The sequence below is a fragment of the Myotis lucifugus genome, unplaced genomic scaffold (assembly GCF_000147115.1).
Source record: "Myotis lucifugus unplaced genomic scaffold, Myoluc2.0 scaffold_941, whole genome shotgun sequence".
Classification (NCBI taxonomy): domain Eukaryota; kingdom Metazoa; phylum Chordata; class Mammalia; order Chiroptera; family Vespertilionidae; genus Myotis; species Myotis lucifugus.
The window spans coordinates 62194-80450 of record NW_005871989.1 but is presented as its reverse complement, the minus strand read 5'-3'; the positions used below and the strand labels follow the sequence as shown (position 1 = coordinate 80450).

Here is an 18257-nt window from a genome sequence, read left to right as displayed (position 1 = left end):
GGCACTGCCCCTCCCCTGCCCAAGGCCTCCGTGGCTTCTCATCGCCCACCAGGCTTTATACTACCCCAATCTTGCAGCCTTTCCCGCCCCCTCTTCTGCTCTGCTGATTCCTCCCCCCCAGCCTGAGCTCCAGGCACCTCCAGCCTCATTCATTCATTTATGAAGTCTGCCAGTCTCTCATTCATTCATTAGACAGGAGAGCTCAGAAGGCCTCTGCAGAGGTGAGAGAGACTAAGCAAATGTCCAGGGAAGAGCCTTCAGGCAGAGGGAAGGGCAAGGTCTCCGAGCTGTGGGGGGACACTCACCCCACCCCTTGTGTGAGGTGAAGGAAGTCCTACTGCAGGTGGCCTCCTCCAAGAGCCTTCCAGGCCCTGGGTTAGCCAGGCCCCGCCCCCAGACAGCCCAGAACCACACCCCCGGCTTCCCAGAGCCACGCCCCCAGACTTCCCAGAGCCACGCCCCCTCCACGAGCCTCTAATCTGAGCTCAAGACTCAGCTGTGGGGGCTGTGCTCTCCGTGCAGGGCTGTGAGCTCGGAAGGGAAGACTGTGAGGTCCGCACTGTGTCCCCAGGCCTGGCACTGGCCTGGCCAGTAGGCATGTGCTGCCTGTTTAAGGAGGACAAGAGGATAGCTAGCTGGCGAGGGGGAGTGGGCAGGGTGGCAGGAGGAGGGAGACTGTGCTGAGCGGCTGCTGGAGGCCGGAGAGTGGTGAGGAGTCGCGAGCACCCAGCTGGGGACAGGTGGGACCTGAGTCAAACACCCACTCCCACCCACGGCCTGGCCTTCGCAGCAGAAATGACCCTGACCAGCCCTCCCCCTGGGACGGGAGGGACAGAAGGAGGAAGGGCAGCTCTATACCTGTGAGCTCTGGGGAGCGGGCGCCGCTGGGTGTCTGGGAGACATGGGGTGGCCCTGCCCTGCCTGGCATTGAGGTCCTGGAGTGTGAGGCCTGGACCTGTCACCTCATGTCCCTGGTAACCTGGAGGGGCTGTCTGGCCTGCCTCCCCAAGATAGGACGATGCTGTATGTGTCTTTTCATCACACCTGGGCCCTCTCAAGCTAGGGCCACGTCTCTCCCCTCAGACTGGAGGGCTCCCCCACGTCCAACAAGTGTGCCTCCACCCTCAGACAGGTGGTTTCCCAGGAGCTGGGGCCCAGGCTCCTCCCACCCTGAGAGCCAGGGCAGAACCTGCTCCTCCCCACTTCCTCCCCAACACAGAGCCTAGATCAGAGCCAACCACAGAGCAGGGCGGGGCCTCAGCTGCAGATGCTGGGTCTGTCCTCTCCAATAAGACAAGTTGAGCCCAAACGCCTTCCCAGCCCACCCCCTGGGGCTTTGTCACTGGAGTCCCCACTAAGGTGTCCCCGGGGGTTCATCAGGTCCTGCTGGGGTTGAATCTCAGCTTCATCATTTCCTAGCTGTGTGATCTTGGATCTGTGACTTAACCCCTCTCTGAGCCTCAGTCCCTCATCTTCAAAGCTACTGCAGAGGGTGCTTCAAGGATGGAATCACTCAACCCCCTTCTACAGCCGCCGTTTCTTTCACACTCGGAGCAGCAGGCTTACCAGGCACGTTCTCTTGTCAGCACAAGAGCAAGCTCAAGGGCAAAACACACTCAGGTCTCTCCTAGTGATGCGTATGCTAACCACCCATTGGCCAAAAGCAAGTCACCTGGGCCAGGTTGCATCAGTGGAGTGGGAATTACACTCATGGCCTGGAGGGAGGGGCGGAGGATGGGAGTGAGATTACCTGCTAAGCACCATCAAATCTACCTCCCCCCTCCCCCCCCCAGGAAGCAGCCTGGGGTCTCACCCCCACATGCCCGTAGCCAGTAGCCAGTGGCCTTGGGTCCGGAAGTCTCTGGCTGGAATCTCCCCGCCCGGCTTTAGAGAAGGATGGTCGCCTGGCTGCACAGTGCAGAGGGGAAGCCCTGGAGTCCACCGGCTCCTGAAACAGACTTCGCCATCTGTGGTGTCTGGGCCCCTTCTTGGGAGCCTCCTGGGGTTCTGCCAGGGCAGTTGGTTTGCATCTCTTCAGGCTCCGCCCCTCCTCCCGCCCAGCCCCGCCCCCAGGGAACAGCGGGCAGTTAGGCTTGCCTGTCCGGGCTGTTAAATCATTTACCACCTTCCACCTGCTCTCCTGCCTGTGCTGTGGTTTGGGGTCACAGGTGTCTCCTGCTTCCTTTGAAGATGAGAGTTTGTGTTTCTGTTTTGTGTTCTCCTTGTTGTCGTGGCTGCTCTTCAGCCAAGTGCAGGAAGCAAAAATCTCTCTCCCCTGGCACCTGACACCAGAGTCTTCCTTTCGGTATAGAGGGCGCTGCTGTGGTACGTGAACCCAACCACAGGCCGGGTGTTGATTTACACGTCCGTCCCTCCCACTGGCCTCGGAGCCCCCGGGGAGCAGAAGGCTGGGTCTCACCCTGCTCTTCACTTTCACCCTGCTCTTCACTTTCAGCTCCTGCCCCAGAGCACACGGTTAGTACATGGGCCTGAGTTGACTTGAGCTTCCGGTTATACAGATCCCTGCTCATCGTCCCACCTTCCTCGAGGCCTTCAGACGTCTTCTAGAATCATCCTAGACCTTTGCCTCCCTCCCCAGAGCCCAGCCTGTCCTACTTCCCATAGCCCACAAGGCCTGGATGCAGTCAGGTGACCCTAGAGGCGTGGAAGGATAGGGTAAAGACATACATAGCATTTATTGTGTGATGGGAGAGTTAAGAGGGAGGGAGGAGAGGTAAACAATGAAAGGAAAAGACAGCAGGGACAATTTTTCTCAATCTGTTGAGATTTTGCTTCCAGGCATATCTTATTTTTGGCTCAAATAAATTTTTATAAAAAAAAATTTTTTTTAAAAAGATAGCAGGGACTTGGGCTCTGAAAAGTCGGTAAAAATTGTTGTTGAAAAAAATGAAAATTGGCCCTGGCCCATGTGGTCCAGTTGGTTGGGCATCGACCTGTGCACCGAAGGGTTGCCAATCTGGGCACGTGACTGTGTTGTAGGCTTGATCCCCAGTAGGAGGCATGCAGGAGGCAGCTGATTGATGTTTCACTCTCACATCAATGTTTCTCTCTCTCTCCTTCTCCCTTCCCCTCTCAAAATCAATAAAAATACTTTTTAAAGGTTGAAAATTGTTTCAGTATACCATTTTATCATCTCCCATGATTCTGTGGTTGGCTGGGCTCAGCAGGGTGGCTCTTCTGTTCCATATGATATTGGCTGGGGCTACAGTCATCCGGGGACTCGACTGGGCTGGCACATCCAAGATGGTTCATGCCATGACTGGTGCTTTGATGGCTGGAAAGCTGGGCTTACTGTGTATCCAGCATCTACCAGGTACTTGCTAGGGTCAAGGTGAACGATTCAAGCAAAAGGGACATTTCCTGGGCTCTCTGAAGATTCGGCAGCTCCCCACTGGGCTCTAAGCTCCTAAGAACAGGCCCTCACTTGACCTGCCCTCAAACCCTGTGTTTGGCACACAGCTCAATAACTACTTGCTGAATGATTACTTGATTGAATGAATCAGTGCTGTATAAGCATCTCTGAAGGCATCTGAGAAGCAAAATCATGTTTGTAAATGAGGAAATCCCCCAGGTTGCCAGGTGGAGGTTTGAGTATAAGTCGACAGTGGAGGCTGGGATGCCGATGAAAAGGCTGTAACGACTGTCCAGGGAAGAGATGCAAGGCCCAGAGCAGGGGCTGGCAGTGGGCCAGGTAAGGAGGGGGGCTTAACAGACATGGGGAGGCAGACCTGGCCAGAGTTGGTGACAGTGAATGCTGGGGTGAGGGCGTGGGAGGGTCCAGGGGCACCCCTGGGCCTCTGCTTTGGAAGAAGGAACAAGGAGCAGCCGGGCTGTGACAGAGAGCCCCAAGTGAAGAACTCTTGTTGGCCGGGGCTCCCCTGCCCACCAGGCAATGGTCGCATGGGATGGAGCCAAGTCTGATGCATCGGTTGGGTGCCTGGGTGCTTGGGGGTGGGGGTGGTTGCTGTCGAATGAGGGAGCATCACCGTGTTGACAGCTTCTGCCCACAACCAGCAGTTCTTCCTGTTTCAAAACAGGTTTCTCTTTCCTACCTAAAGCCCTCCCCCCCACCCCCACCGTCCTCAGCCAATTTGCAGAGCAAAAACAAGTGACTCGCCCCATGAACAGTGAGTGCTGGGCACCTGAGACAGTGGGAAGAGCAAGGGGCTAGAAGCCCTGAGACCTCAATTACAAATGCCGCCAGCTAACAGTAGGCCTGGCCAGCGGCGAGGAAACAAACAGGTGGTTTCATTTTCACTTTGTTGCCGTAATAAAGCGGCTGTTGGCATTGGTTCAGCTGCCCATCAAAGTTGTCAAGGATCCAGGCTTTTTTCTCTCTCTCTCTTTCTGCTCCTCTATTCTTAGCCTGTGAGTGGGTATCTTCATGCTGCTGGCTTCAGGTTTGCAAGATGGCTGCTGCAGCTCCAGGCATCACATCCGTATTCAAGGCAGGAAAGAGGGCAGAACAAAGGGCATTTTGAGGGGGGGGGGGGAGAAAACAAAAACATCACAGATGCCACCTCTCCAGCTGACTTTCACTTATGTCTTGCTGGCCAGAACTGTGTGATCTTGGAACCCCAGCTGCCAAGCAGGCTGGGAAAACAAGTGTTTTTGTCTGGGGTTAGATACCTTGCTGCTCTGCACAGAACTAGGATTCTGATAGCGAGGAGGAGGGTGCCGTGGCAGAGAGCGGAAAATAGTGTCTTAATGAGTTGAGCCCTAATTCCTGTGCCCTCCTGTGCACCCATGTCCTTCTCTGCAGAACAAGAGCTGCTAGTCCCCACCTCAGAAGGCGAGGAGGAGGGTTAAGTGAGCTAATAGGTGCCAGGTGAGACCCACAATGAACAGATAAATTCTACTGACGTCATTGGAATAAAGCAGTGACATGTCCACTGGGGTAGGTAGGGCATGCAGGGAAGTTCGAGGAGCCGAGGAAATTGTTCGAGGAAAGGGGACCAGATCCGCTGTGCAAAGGCTGGGGTGGATGTGGCTTTGAGGATGTGAGAGTCCAGTCTGCCCCTGGAGGTGTGAGTGCAGGAGGAGAGAGGCAGCTGGGGTGTGGCCAGGCCTCCGGGGCCCCAGGAAGAGCAGGAAGCAGAAGGAGACCCCCGCCCCTCCGTCAGACTCTGGCCTCAGGAGAGGGGGCACCTCCGGGCTTTGAAACATTGAAGATCTGGGTGGGGGCTCGACCCACCACATCTGTTTGCATCGAGTGTTGGTTTTACTGTGAGATTTTTGTTTCATACGAGAAGTAACTTTAAAAACATAAACTCGTCTGAGCTGAAACTCATGAAGGTGGGGGTTTCCCCCTGCACTCACTTCCTTTCAAGAGGGCGAGGCTCGGGGAGGCAGGGGAGTGAGAGGGTCCTGCCTAGAACGTCCGGACTTGGGGGACAGCGTGGGTGGCTGGGGCTCTGGGGAGAAGAAAATAGAAACTCAAAGCAATTCACGGGGCTGGGACTCGGGGACTCTGAGCTGTCAGGGGCGGAGTTTTCTGCCTCTTTTTTTATTCCTTTATGTTAGCCTCTCTGGATGCCAGCTAACTAGGTCAGGAGCTGGTGTGCACTCCTGGATCCCCGCGCCTGGACCTGTCCCCTCCCCGCCCCCTCCCTGCCCCAAACCTAGAACAGCACCTGGCTCAGAATGAGTGCTGAATGAGTGGGGGAAGTTTAGATAAAGACATGTAATTGACCACAGGAGTGGGAAGTCTGGCATTTGTAACTTGGCAAAGACTAAGGTGACTAACTCCATACCAGGCACCGCTGTTTTATGGATGAACTTCTCGATCCTTCCAACAGCACCAGCTCTCCTTTCAAGAAACTCCCCTTTGCTTAGTGCCTGCAGGGACTGGCATTGCTTCTTTATGCCCTTGGACACCTTCCTGTGACCTCCAGTAGGAGAGGCTGCGAGTTGCCAGCTGCCTGACACCCATGTTCCCAAATTCCCCGCAAGGCTCTCCGCCTCCATGTAGGGACCCACCCCTCCACCCTGGGGGTGTGGCCCGGCCCAGCAGAGCCCAGCAGCTCCCTACCAAATATGACTGGTTGAAATGGGACCCAAGACCTAAGCTGGTCCAATCAGAGTTCATCTTCACTGGAACTTCGCCTGGGGCAAGCACTTGCTCTTTTTTGCTGAACTTGAACCTGGAAGGACGAAGCCCTGGGAGTCACCTTCCTGGGAATGAACCAGACAGCGGAAGGCCAGGCAAAGGGGTCCAGGAAAGTGAGCCCCGATGACGCCATCTGAGCCCCCTCGATCACGCTGCACCTGAAGACATGATATTTCCAAACTGGAATCAGTAAATTTATTTTCTACTTAAGCAGGTGGAATCAGGTTTTCTGTTTGCAATAGCAAAGGTCCTGGCGAGCAGGGTCTGAGGCAGCTCAGGATCCCGAGTGGAGCAGAAAGACGAGGGCGGCAGGAGCCAGCTGCACCCCGGCTTCGGGCTGGCTGGGCAGCGCCCATAGACTTCTGGGAAATCTGATTGTTTTCCGTTGTCCCAAAAGGAGCATTAAGACCAGAGGGACACTCCTGAGACACTCATATGAGCGCAGTAGAAGAACTTTCAGACAAGCAAGACCAGCAATACTGGAGTGGATGCCTCAGGGGGAGTGAGAGGCCCGTCCCTGGAGGCATACAAGTGGTGGCCGGCAACCATCTGGCCCAAAGTTTCCAAAGGAGATTCAGGGGTCGGGCGGGGCTGGGGTAAATGGGTACACGCTGCCGTATGTGGCCAGGGGACATACCACAGTAATGCAGGGGGGCTTATTGGGTCCTGGGGCTCCCCTCCGGCCCCTGGGGAGGCAGGAGCATGCGGGGATCGGGACACAGCACCTACGGATTCACACCTTCGGACCCTCGGGGGCCTCCAGCACAGAGAAGACCATCAACCAAGCTCTGAGCACGTGCTAGGAAGCGCCACAGGAAGGGGACAGCGTGGCCAGCCGGGGTGCCATCGGGTTCTGGGTGGGGGACCTGGAGGGTCGGAACCATCTGGCTGGGAAGACTGGGACACCTGGAGGGAGACAGGCAGGGTGAGAATGTGGGGACAGCCAGCTTGCAGCTTCCCGGGCTCACAGCTCATTCCCACCTTCCAGCTTCTGGTCAAGGTTGTCTGCCCGCCAGGACGGCCCGCCCTGCTCTTCCCCCACACCGGTCCTCCCCGTCCTTCTTCTGCCCCAATCATCTCACAGCTCTGTCTTCCCTGCCTCCACCCCGGATGTGGGGCTCGGTTCTCCCTGGCTGGACTGGGCTCCCCTAGGGGGCAGGGGCTGAGGTGTCTCTAACCCTTCTCTTCCCCAGCCTCCTGCAGGGAGGGCAGAGTGGGGGCTCAGTGACCCCCAGGCCTTGGCTCATACCTTGGGCCTTCCCTCTGGGAACCCGGCTCACTGAGCTGCACTGGCTCAGGCAAATGGGGAAGCTGAGGCCACTGCTTCTCCTCTTCTGTCCTGGTCTAAATACCACTCCCAGCGAAATGGAGGGCCCTGTGGGCTGCAGTCTGCTGTGCGATGGAGGGGGGGTGGGGGAGGGGGCCTTACCCCTAGAGGATGCTGCAGGGGCGCTTCTGCGGCCGCGTGGGCTGGGGACACAGGACGGCCCGGATGGCCTCGTCGAAGACAGTTTTCAGGCCTCGCTGGGTGAGGGCCGAGCACTCCAGGTATTTCACCGAATCTGGGTGAGGCCGAGAGAGGGCAGAGGCCCGGGTCAGGGGAGGACCCGGGGCAAAACCCCCTCCCAAGACACGTGCCTGCCCCAGGCTGGGGGCCACCGGGGCTGTGCCGCGCAGAGCAGGGCACTGGCCTCTCTGTGCCGCTTTCTCATGCCTGGAACAGGGAGCCTGAGTTCAGCGGGAGGGTGACACCCGCAGGAGCAGGTCTGTGTCTCTCCTGGACACATCAGCCCTTAATTTGCGGAAGGGAGGCGGGAGTTTGATACTTTCCCGGGAAGGAAAGGGCTCAGCTTGTGACCAAATCTCTCCACGCTCAGCTTCTTCTAGAACAGAGACCCACACCTGCCGCCCTGCTTCCCCCACGAGGCCTGCGCCACGCGTGGCCCACTCACAGGACCTCCCAAATGCCTGACCGTTCTAGCTTCTCCCCATTTTAAAGATGAGGAAACTGAGGCTCCTCGAGGTGAGGGCGTTTGTCCAGTCACAGGCCACCCCTGAGGAAAGCTGGGGGCCCTGGGCCAGAGGACAAGAGGAGAGCCCCCCCCCCCCCCCGCCCCAGGATGGGAGATTGAGCTGCCCCACAGCTCCTCACTCCAGGCTGGGGAGGAGCCCATGGCAGAGGCAGCTGCTGCCTGGGCAGCTCTGCAGCCCCCACCCCCAAAGCCCTTGGCCTGGGCTGGTCCAAGACAAGTTCAAAGTCCCTGCCCCTGACACCCCCCACCCCCCGACTGGGATCAACTCCAGGAGAGATTGGCTAGAGGCCAAGACAGGACCCCGGGTCATCTCCTTACAGAGGGGAGAGGACTTTTAGGGACTCTGTGGGAGGCTTTGTAGGTGGGGAGACTGAGGCCCAGGGAGAGGCCACTGGCTCAAGGTCACACCGACAGTGCCAGAGCCAGGAGCAGCATCGGCCTCTCAGGCCCCTACTCATCCCAAAGCGCGTGCTTTAAAGGGAAAGGGCTGAGGGCAGGCGGGAGCGGCAGCCTTGGTGGAAGGGGCCCAGGGGGACCGGCTGGTCAGAAAGAGAGAAGGCGGGGGTGCCACCCCCCATACTCGTGAGGGAAGACTGCGGGCCGGACCAGAGCCCCCAGGATGGGGCATGGGATCCAGGGCTTCAGCAGAGCAGAGGTCCCCGGGGGAAGATGGCCATGTCACTGGGCTAGTCACGGGAAGGGGGAGGTGGCAGCTGCGGTTTCTCTTCCTGTGAAGAGATGTGAGTCCCCAGGGCCCTCCCAGTTCCGGCGGAAGGAAGAGTGGTGGGGCTGAGGCAGGGATGGGGTGGGGAGGCCTCACTGATTGGGGGCGAAATCCTGGGCCTGCAGGACCCTGGGGTGAGGCAGAGCGCCCTGGGTAGCTGGGTCACTGCTCATAGTGGCCAAACCTACTAGTGGGCCTGGGCTCTTGGGCAAGTGTGCCCTGGGCTGTAGGTCGGTCAGGACCAGACTAGGAACACCATGGGAGAGGCCAGCCCATCAGGCCCCTAAGCAACTTCCTGTCCTGTGTTCAAATCCCAGTTCTGCCACCTACTAGCTGAGTGACCTTTAAAAAGCCTCTTTACTTCTCTGGGCAGTGATCAGGAGGCAGAGAGGAGTTGGGCAGGGGAGGGAGGTGAGGAGGCAGAAGGGAAAGCCTCACCCTGCAAACCCAAGACAGAAGCGCCTCCTCCAGGAAGCCTTCCTGGAAAACCCAAGCCTGACTTGGGTGCTCGTCCTCTAAACGGCCACAGCACACCCCACTCCATCCCTGCTTCTCTCTGGGCAAAACATACTTTATTTCAAGATCCGATTATGGTTTTTACTAATAACTAGAGGCCAGTGCATGAAATTCATGCACAGTTAGGGTCCCTAGGCCTGGCCAGCAATCAGGGCCTTCTGGCTGCCGGCCAGGACCTCCCTTCCCTGGCTCCTGGCTGCCAGGGCCTTCCTTCATTCCACACCGCCCCCTGGTGGTCAGCGCACGTCATAGTGAGCAATCGGTCTCCTGGTCGAACTCCCATGGGGACAATTTGCATATTAGGCTTTTATATATATAGATAGCTAACACAGACAGATCCCCATGCGTGGGTGCTGGAAGCCAGTCCGTGTTAGTTACTATTAGGTGCCTCATGTATTAATTCGTTTAATTCTCCCAGAACTATCCCTATGGCCAGGTTTTACTGATGAGGAAACAGGCACAGAGAGGCTAAGTGATTGGCCCAGGGTCACACAGCCAGCACACGCACAGCCAGGGTTAGGACTGCACAGCCTGATCCTGGAGCCATATCTACAGTCACCAGAGGCTGAGTTGGGGCCCCCCCGGCATCCAGGTCCCCTCTCTGAGCCCGAGCCCCATACCGATCTCCTTGGCCAGTGCCAAGCCCTGTGGGTAGGTGATAGGCGCCAGCTTCTTCTCCTTCAGCTTCTCGATGGTGTCCTTGTCGTCCCGCAGGTCCAGCTTGGTGCCCACCAGGATGATGGGTGTGCTGGGGCAGTGGTGCCGAACCTCGGGAAACCACTGCGCAGGTGTGGGGACGAGAGGGGCACGAGATCATGAGGGACAAGGGGAGGGGCTCCCCGAGATGGTGTAGGAGTCAGAGGGAGCACGAGAGTGGGGGAGAAGAGGGGGACCACGTCGTGAGAAGATAAGAGGCGGCATGAGTTTGTGAGAAGAGACGCGAGGTTGCACCGGGGCGGGGCGGGGGGGTGAGGGGCATGTGGTTGCAGGAAAAGAGGAGGTGTGATTTTGTGCGGAGATAAGAGACAGGCATGAGGTTGTGCGGGGAGGAGAGAGGACAAGGTTAGAGAGGGCGGGCAATAAAGCTGACACTCCCAGCCCCCTCTGAGCCCCACCCCCCCGAGTCTCATCTCAGAGTCTCCCCAGCACTGGTTGGCACTGCCCCAGGAACAGCTCAGCTCACCTTGGCACGGACGTTCTCATAGGAAGCTGGGCTGACGAGGGAGAAGCAGATGAGGAAGACATCCTAGGGACAGAGCAGGCCAGGGCTACCCGTGAGGGGAGGCCCGGGGTGCCCCACCTGCAGCCCCTCCACACACCTGGCAGCACTGAGCAGTGGCGCAGCCCAGGGTAAGGGGGTAGGGTCCAGGCTGCTGCCTGTTTATCCAGCACCTCCCAAAGGCCAGGCCCTGTCCTCACACAGACCCGGCAGCAGGGCTGCTGCCCCCATTCCGCAGATGGGAAGAGTGAGGCCGCAAAGGTTAGCGAGTTTGCTACCTGGAGCTCCAGAATCCACACTCCTAACCAGGCACTCACTACCCCACCATCCGGTTACCAGCCCTGGAGGGAAGGTCAAGGGTGGAGGGGGTGGGAAGTGGTGGTTGCCCAGCAACCACAGAGCCACCTGCAGGCTTACCCGGTCTCTTCTCACCCCACCCAGCTCACCCAGGGCTCACTGCCCTAGGCTCCCTATCGAAGCCCCATCCTGGGTCTGCCTGCCCCACCCACAGGGAGCCCAGTGGCACCAGAGCCCCTGGTGGGTGGGACTGGGAAGAGGGCAGAGTGGTCAGGGGACTGATGGAGGGCGGGGGCTGGGGGAGGAGTCCCTGGCTGTGCCTGGGGAGGACAAGGCCCCTGGAGCTGGGCCTTAGGGGAGGGTCAGGATTCACCAGGCCAAGCTGGCCCAAGGGCACCCCACGCAGAAGGAACAGGGGGAGCAGAGGCCGGCCTGCAAGAAAGGCTCAGGGAGCTCACCGTCTGCGGGTAGGAGAGTGGCCGGAGGCGGTCATAGTCCTCCTGCCCGGCAGTGTCCCACAGCCCCAGGTTCACCGGCTTGCTGTCCACCATCACGTTAGCTGAATAGTTGTCAAATCTGTGGGGCGCAGGCAAGACAGAAGGGTCAGTCTCCCGCCCCAGAGCCCGGGGCCCTCTAGTCCAGGCCCAGGTTGCTGGAAGCGGAGACCCAGAGAGGGCCTGCGACAGGACCAGAGTCACACAGCACCACGCAATTAACTGGGTTTTCTTTTTTCCCATTACTGATTCGCAACATAAAAAATCAAAAACTCGGGTAAGCATAGAGCAGCGGTTCTCAACCTGTGGGTCGCGCCCCCTTTGGCGGTCAAACGACCCTTTCACAGGGGTCGCCTAAGACCATCCTGCGTATCAGATATTTACATGACGATTCATAACAGTAGCAACATGACAGTTATGAAGTAGCAATGAAAATAATTTTATGGTTGGGTCACAACATGAGGAACTGTATTTAAAGGGCCAGAAGATTGAGAACCACTGGCATAGAGGGAAACATGGTCTCGATCGTTTTCCTGCCCTCACCTGTTCTTTGGAGAGGCGGCTTTTCAAGGCTGCGTACTATTCCCTCCAAGGTTTGATCGGAATAAATGTACCCACCTCCTGTGCTGGACATTGAGGCTGGCCACCCAGTATTTGCTGAATAAGAACTTATCCCCGTCTTAGGTTGGGTCTCCCCGGAAGCAGACCCGGGGGTGAGGGGGGTACAAGTGGTTTATTTGGGAAGTGAGTCCAGGCAGCTACAGGAGGTCAGTGGGGAGGAGAGGAAGGGCAGCAACAGACATAGGGTGAGCTAGTGGGCAAGTGGGGCTCCGGCCAGCCAGGGCCCCCGGGAGACAGCGTGGGCCATGCTAGGGCGCCCCCCCCCTGAGGGGGCAGGAGCGGGGGTATTGCCCACCCTCTCCATCTTCCACTTTTAGAGGGATGTCCTGGGGTGTTGTTTCCCTTGTTATCCAACCCACACTGAAGCTGTCAGTCACAGGAAGTTTGGGGAAATGCCACTGGCACATGCTGGACAGACACATGCCAAAGGGAGGCATGGGCACCAACCATGACCCCTGAAATCTCCCTGCCAGTACCAGCGAGGCCTCCGGGCAATCTAAGAAGCTGACAGATTTTTAAAAAAAACAAAAAACAAAAAACAATTCAACAGTATTTTTCACTACACACATCCCTGAGAAGAAGGTGCTGGTTCCTCATGCCATGGGATGTCACCTCCTCCATGCAGCCCTCACGGAATGCTGCTCAGTGACAGGCCGCAGAGCCCTAATGCTCCAGAGTAACTCCAAAGACACCTGTCCTAAGAAAGACCCCACATACAAAATAAATAAATAAAGTTGACAGCCTAACTTTTTAAAAAATCCTCACCCGAGGATATGTCTGAGAGAGAGAGAGAGAGAGAGAAACACACACACCCACACATCGATGTGAGAGACAAACACTGATCAGTTGCCTCCTCTATGGATTGAACCCACAAACCAGGTATGTGCCCTGATGGGGACTAGAACCCACACCTTTTGGTTTGTGGGACGACCCCCAACCAACTGAGCCACCCAGCCAGGGCAATAGCCTGGCGCGTTAACACAGTGCACTTGGGGAGTGATCCTGGTTACTCTCAGCTCCTCAGATGGCCCTGCTCCCTCCTGCCTGGAACGCTCTGCAAACTTCTCCCTGACTTCCCACTCTCCTTCCTCCCTCTGCTGGGCTGACTCTTACACAACCCCTCCTCCAGCCTTATCTCAATGCCACCTCCTCCAGGAAGCCTTTCCTGATTCCCAGCCAGGTTGGGTCCCAACCAGCAATCTGTGGTGAACTCAGCATCTCAAAAGCAGGAGCTTGTTCCTCACTGCACCCTGAGGCCAGCACCGTGTTTGGCCCATAGTAGGTACCTACTCTGGGCACCACCCATACCACTGGGATTTCAGGTCCAAGGAGACACCACTGGGCACGACGGGAAAAGAAGTGCCTGTGTTGTCTTTGGCTTCTTTCAGGATGAGCTTGGGACACTCTCTTCTCTAATGTCCAGTCTGAAACTGTGGTGCCCAAAAGCCTCCCCAAATTCTGAGCCAAAGGTGTCTGCCTTCTCCGGGTCACCCCCCAGGGTCTCAGGGGCTGTGGCCGGGCAGGGGCGGAGGGGCTGCATCCTAGGATCTGTAGCCACACCGAGCACCTACTCTGGGGCCGGGCAGAGGGCTAGGGGCCTTCATCCCATAGGTCATGAAGTCCCAGGTGACCCAAGACCAAAGGACCTCAAGTTCCTCCCAGTAGAGAGATGAGGAAGCCGAGGCCCCAAGACCAGGCAGCTCATAAACAAGAACCTGAACCCTGCTTCTCCCATGACCCCCAGTAGGGAACCTGGGGTCCGTCCCCCAGAATCGGGAGGGAACAGAGGTCTCCTGGTAGAGTCTTGTCCGGGCTGTGTGACCCTGGGTGAGCCACCCAGCCTCTCTGAGCCTCGCTGTCTTCATTGTGAAAAGCCCTATCTCTTGGGACCATTGGGAGGCTCCAAAGAGACAGAGGACATTGAAGCCACCCCGTGGGGAGCCGCTGAGTGACCTTGTGATCACTGCCCCTGAACACGCTCCACTGTCCCCCCGCAAGGACCAGCGGTCAGGGCCGGGGATGTCTGCGGGGACCCCCCTGGGACCTGCAGCTCCCAGGGTCCCCCTGACTCCACAGGCGGCCTCGGCGAGAGGGGCTCACACACCACTGTGCCCAGCCCTCGCTCCCGTTGCCAGAGGAGACATGGGCTCAGAGGCAGGAAGGGGCTTGCCCAAGACCTCACAGTTGGTGGCAGAGCCAGGGCTGGATCCTGTTACCCAATTCAGAGCCCGTGTGGCAAGGGTCGCTGCAACCTCACCGCTGGGGACTCGGTGGCGTTTGAGCTGGGGCCTGGGGGCTGACTGCGGACTCTGGGGAGGGCAGGGAGCGCCCATTTGCTGAGCACCCAGGGGCGCCAAGTGCTGCTCCAGGCCCCGCATACCTCGATCATTCCAGTGCACCTGCCACTGTCCCCGTTTTACACACGAGGAAAGCGAGAATCAGAGGCTGGGAGTGACCTGCCCACCGTCTCACAGCCGGGAGGTCTCCACCCAGAGTCTGTGCGGCCTCTTTCTGCGCTCGCCAGCCCTGAGCCTGGACTGGAGAGGAGGAGGAAAAGGCGGGGCGGGTGAAAGGGGTGCCCTCGTTCCAGCACCTTCTCAGGGCAGACTGCAGCTTGGCCTGCCTGACGAGCTCAGCTCTGTTCCAGCAGCTGGTGGGACGGACGGACGGACGGACGAGGACAGGGCCCTGACGGCCCAGAGCTTCCATCCCAGGAGTCAGGGGGGACCGGCTATGAAGGACATCAAGGGGCCCGGGTGGAGGCAGGGACTACCTGGAGGACAGAGTCCAGGGGGGTGATACCTGGGTCAGGAACTGAATGGTGGGGAGGGGAGAGCGCAGAGGCCTGTGGGGAGCTGGCGTGTGTGGGGTGATGGGAGAGGTGGGGGCGGCATTCCGGGCTTTGGATGCCAGGGTAGGAGATGGGCTTGAATGGTAACGGGGCCATGAGCTTTTCACATCCGAAAGCTCAGCTGGGCTTCCATTTGAGAACGGCTATAAGGAGACGTGGTGGGGAGGGGAGACCCCCTGGGCACAGGTCTCCCGGCCATGTCTTTGCATCCCCAACATCGAGAGAGGTTTGGTCTCCCGGTCGGTGAAGTGGGGGTCTGAGCAAACCCTCCCGTCCCTACCCCAGAAGCTCTTCTGACCTCTATCCTGTCCAGCTGCCTGTTTCCCCAGCCCCGCTCCCCTGCTGCCCCCGCCCTTCAAGGGCTCAGTACAGCCTATGGTCCCCCCCCCCACCCCCCCACAGGGGCATAGGCATGGCCCCAGGAGCCGCTCCAGGGCCTGTCCGAGCTGATCCCCTCTCTAAGGGGGGTGGCAGGCAGGGCTGGTCACACACTTTGCAGGGTCCGGTGCAAAATGAAAACACAGGACCCCTTGTTCAAAAATTAAGAATTTCAAGACGAGGGGATATGAGAGCATTAAACCAAATGCAGCCCCTTCCACGCGCACGGGGTCCCTGCAGCTGCAGGGACAGGGCGTGGTGAAGCCGGCCCTGGTCTCTGACCAGCTCCTCAGTCCAGCGGGTAGACCTCGTCCAATCCGTCTGGCTGTTCTGCAAGGCTGCCCAGGCCAAGCGACTTCACCAGCGGCCAGTCTCTCCGAGTTGCTGAGAGCACCTGCCCTGAAAACACACCTTCCAACTCCCTGGACAGGGGAGGGAGCCGGGCAACGAGCTGGGCGTCTCCCAGCCCCCACCTCCTTCAGAAAGGGAAGCTGAGGCCCAGAGAGAGGACATGAGTGGTGTAAGGGCCCTCAGCAAGCGTGCCCTCCAGCCCAGCAGGGACAGGCCGAGGCAGGAACACACTCCGGGTGACCAGGCCTCCTGCAGCAGCTGCCTCCCCCTGATGGATGCCTGCTTCGGGCTCCGGTCTGAGCCAGCCCTCCCTCCGCTGGGAGGTGCCGTCACCGTTTGATAATTGATGGTGACCTGGCAGATGAGGGCGAGTGTGGGGAGAGGTGTGCGCGGGCGCCACACTATGGGGAGGCGGGACCAAGCTGGGGCAGTTGTGGGTTTTCCAGGCTCCCTGTCCAGGTGTCCCTGCCCTGTCCTGGCTGCCTGCGCCCCGCTCCTGCCTGGGCCGGGTCAGTGTCTCAGTTGAGGGAACTCAGGGCACCCGGGAGCCGGGGGGCAGGCCCCTGAGTGGCCGGGAGCTTCCTCTTCCTCCTGGGTGACCTGGTATCGTAATTCCCAGCTCCCATGAGGATCCAATGACGGTTTGCGAGGCCAGCATGCAGCAGGCCCTCAAAGGATGGCAGCTGCGATCAGTCCTACAGCCCCCCACAAAGTTCAAGTCAGGTCAACTCAAACATATCTCCTGTGTCTGAGACAAGGTGTAGGTTCCACTGAGCGTAGACACTGCGCGAGGACAGTGGGCTGGCCTGAAAGGCACTGGGCTGGGGCCCTGCATTCCCCTGGCTCATGGTCAACGGTCAAATGATGTCATTCTGGGGAGTGAGAGACCCTGCAGGCTAGATCAGGAAGGCTTCCTGGAGGAGGGGGCCCTAGAGCTGGGGCTGGCGGGCGTAGCCATGTGGACATGTGAAGGACAGGTACCCCAGGCAGAGGGGACAGCGGAGCAAAGGCCCCGAGCGGCAGTGGAAATGCCCAGGAGTGTGTGGTGAACTGAAGGGGCTGTGAAGCTAGGCAGGGAGGTTGAGAGAAGACCACACAGAGCCTCGATGCCGAGCTAAGTGCTGGGAAGTTGCCCTGTGAGTGATGGGGGCCCTTGGGGACCGGCAGGGGAGGGGCTGGTGCTTCCCCCTTATCCTTCCTTCCTGAGTCTGGCACCCACACTTTGTCACAAGCATGGCAAATGACAACTCCGACTCCACATCTGAGAGAGGACGGCCTCTGATTGGTCTCCAGAGGGCACTGCCCTCTCCCCCAACACACACGTGCCTCCTGGTATCTCTGCTCCTTGTGACCAAACCCCTCGATCAGATCATCTCCTTCCCCACCCTGCCCCTCTCCTTCCCTTCGCTGCCCCGGCCCCTCTTCCCTCCCTGACCCCGCTCAGCCTGCCCCCCCCCACATCTCCCTCTTCCTTGAGGCCCTCTCAAAGGCCACCCGCTCCCCTTCAGCACCCCCCACCTCGACATGGTCTCTCTCCGTTTTAGGAGCCCCCAGCCTTGCCCCCTGACCGTTCATCTTGGCCTCGGTGGCCGCCTCCCCAGCCAGATCCTTAGGGGCCCTGCCAGGCAGACCGGCTGGGGCATCTCCCGGTTGCTGGACCTCAAGTGCCCACACGTGGCCGGCACACAGAAGTGCCTGAAAAGGGGGCGGGCTTGGCGATGCGTGTCACCTCGCCCTCCCGGTGCCCGCCCACACGGAGACTCACACGGTGGGGATGTACTCTCCTGGGAAGGCATTGGTGGTGTAGCTGATGAGGAGGCAGGTCTTGCCCACGGCTCTGAAAGACAGGAAGTTCCGGAGGGCGTCAGTCACAGGCCCGGCCTGGTCCCCGAGCCCAGCCCTCAGGAAAGACCCAGGCTCACCCCGCTGGGCCTCAGTTTCCCCATCTGAGGATCCCCGTGTCGGTGTTCTCAAACCTGAGAACCATGGAGTCATCGGGGTGCTTGTCAAAGGGCAGACTTCAGGCCCCACCCCAGAGAGTCTGACCCGCGGCTGGGGAGGAACTGGGAACCTGTGTTTTGAAAAAGCTCTCCCAGGTGGCGCTGATGGGGGACCGAGGGTTAAGAGCAGAGGGTGCCCAAGACACCCCTGAACTGGACAATGCCGCAGGGACTCCCGAGCTTGACCAGGGCTCTGCCCTCACACCTGGTCCACCCCCTGCCTGTGGCACCAACTTGGGCCAGTCCGTTCATCTCTCTATGCCTCAGTTTCCCCACCTAGAAAACAGGGGTGAGTCCCTCCTCAGAGGAACGTGCTGAAAAGGAAATTAGACGAAGCCCATAAAAAACCAAGCGCAGTACAGGGCCCGGCTGTTGGGGAAAGCCTGCCCTGCCCCCACCATCCTGCCTCATCAGCGAGCAGGGCAGCTCAGAGCTCAGAGTTTTGGAGTCAGAGAGACCTGGCTTCCAATCCCGTAAGGTCTTGGACAAATTAATTTCTTTGAGCTTCAGTTCTCCCACCTGATCAATGGGCCTAATATCAGGGTTGGTGAGAGGATAAAACAGAGGGTGTGACTGAGCCCAGGCCCGACACAGAGTAAGTGCTAAGCAAACAGTGCTGGCCCTTGAGTCACTGTCTTCCCAG

At 58.8% G+C, this 18257-nt stretch overlaps 1 protein-coding gene across 1 annotated transcript in view; it reads right to left on the bottom strand.

Annotated features, from left to right (window-relative positions):
- Positions 1-6302: 6302 nt before the first annotated feature.
- RAC2 (Rac family small GTPase 2) overlaps positions 6303-18257 on the bottom strand; it is a 13441-nt gene continuing 1486 nt past the window's right edge. The window contains exons 2-7 of the mRNA XM_006106894.3: positions 17380-17451; positions 11378-11495; positions 10587-10649; positions 10024-10183; positions 7560-7692; positions 6303-7036 (exon numbers count right to left, since the gene is read on the bottom strand). Of these exons, the coding sequence (XP_006106956.1) occupies positions 7562-7692; positions 10024-10183; positions 10587-10649; positions 11378-11495; positions 17380-17451 (544 nt within the window). The 3' untranslated portion in view covers positions 6303-7036; positions 7560-7561. The remainder of the gene's footprint in view (positions 7037-7559; positions 7693-10023; positions 10184-10586; positions 10650-11377; positions 11496-17379; positions 17452-18257) is intronic.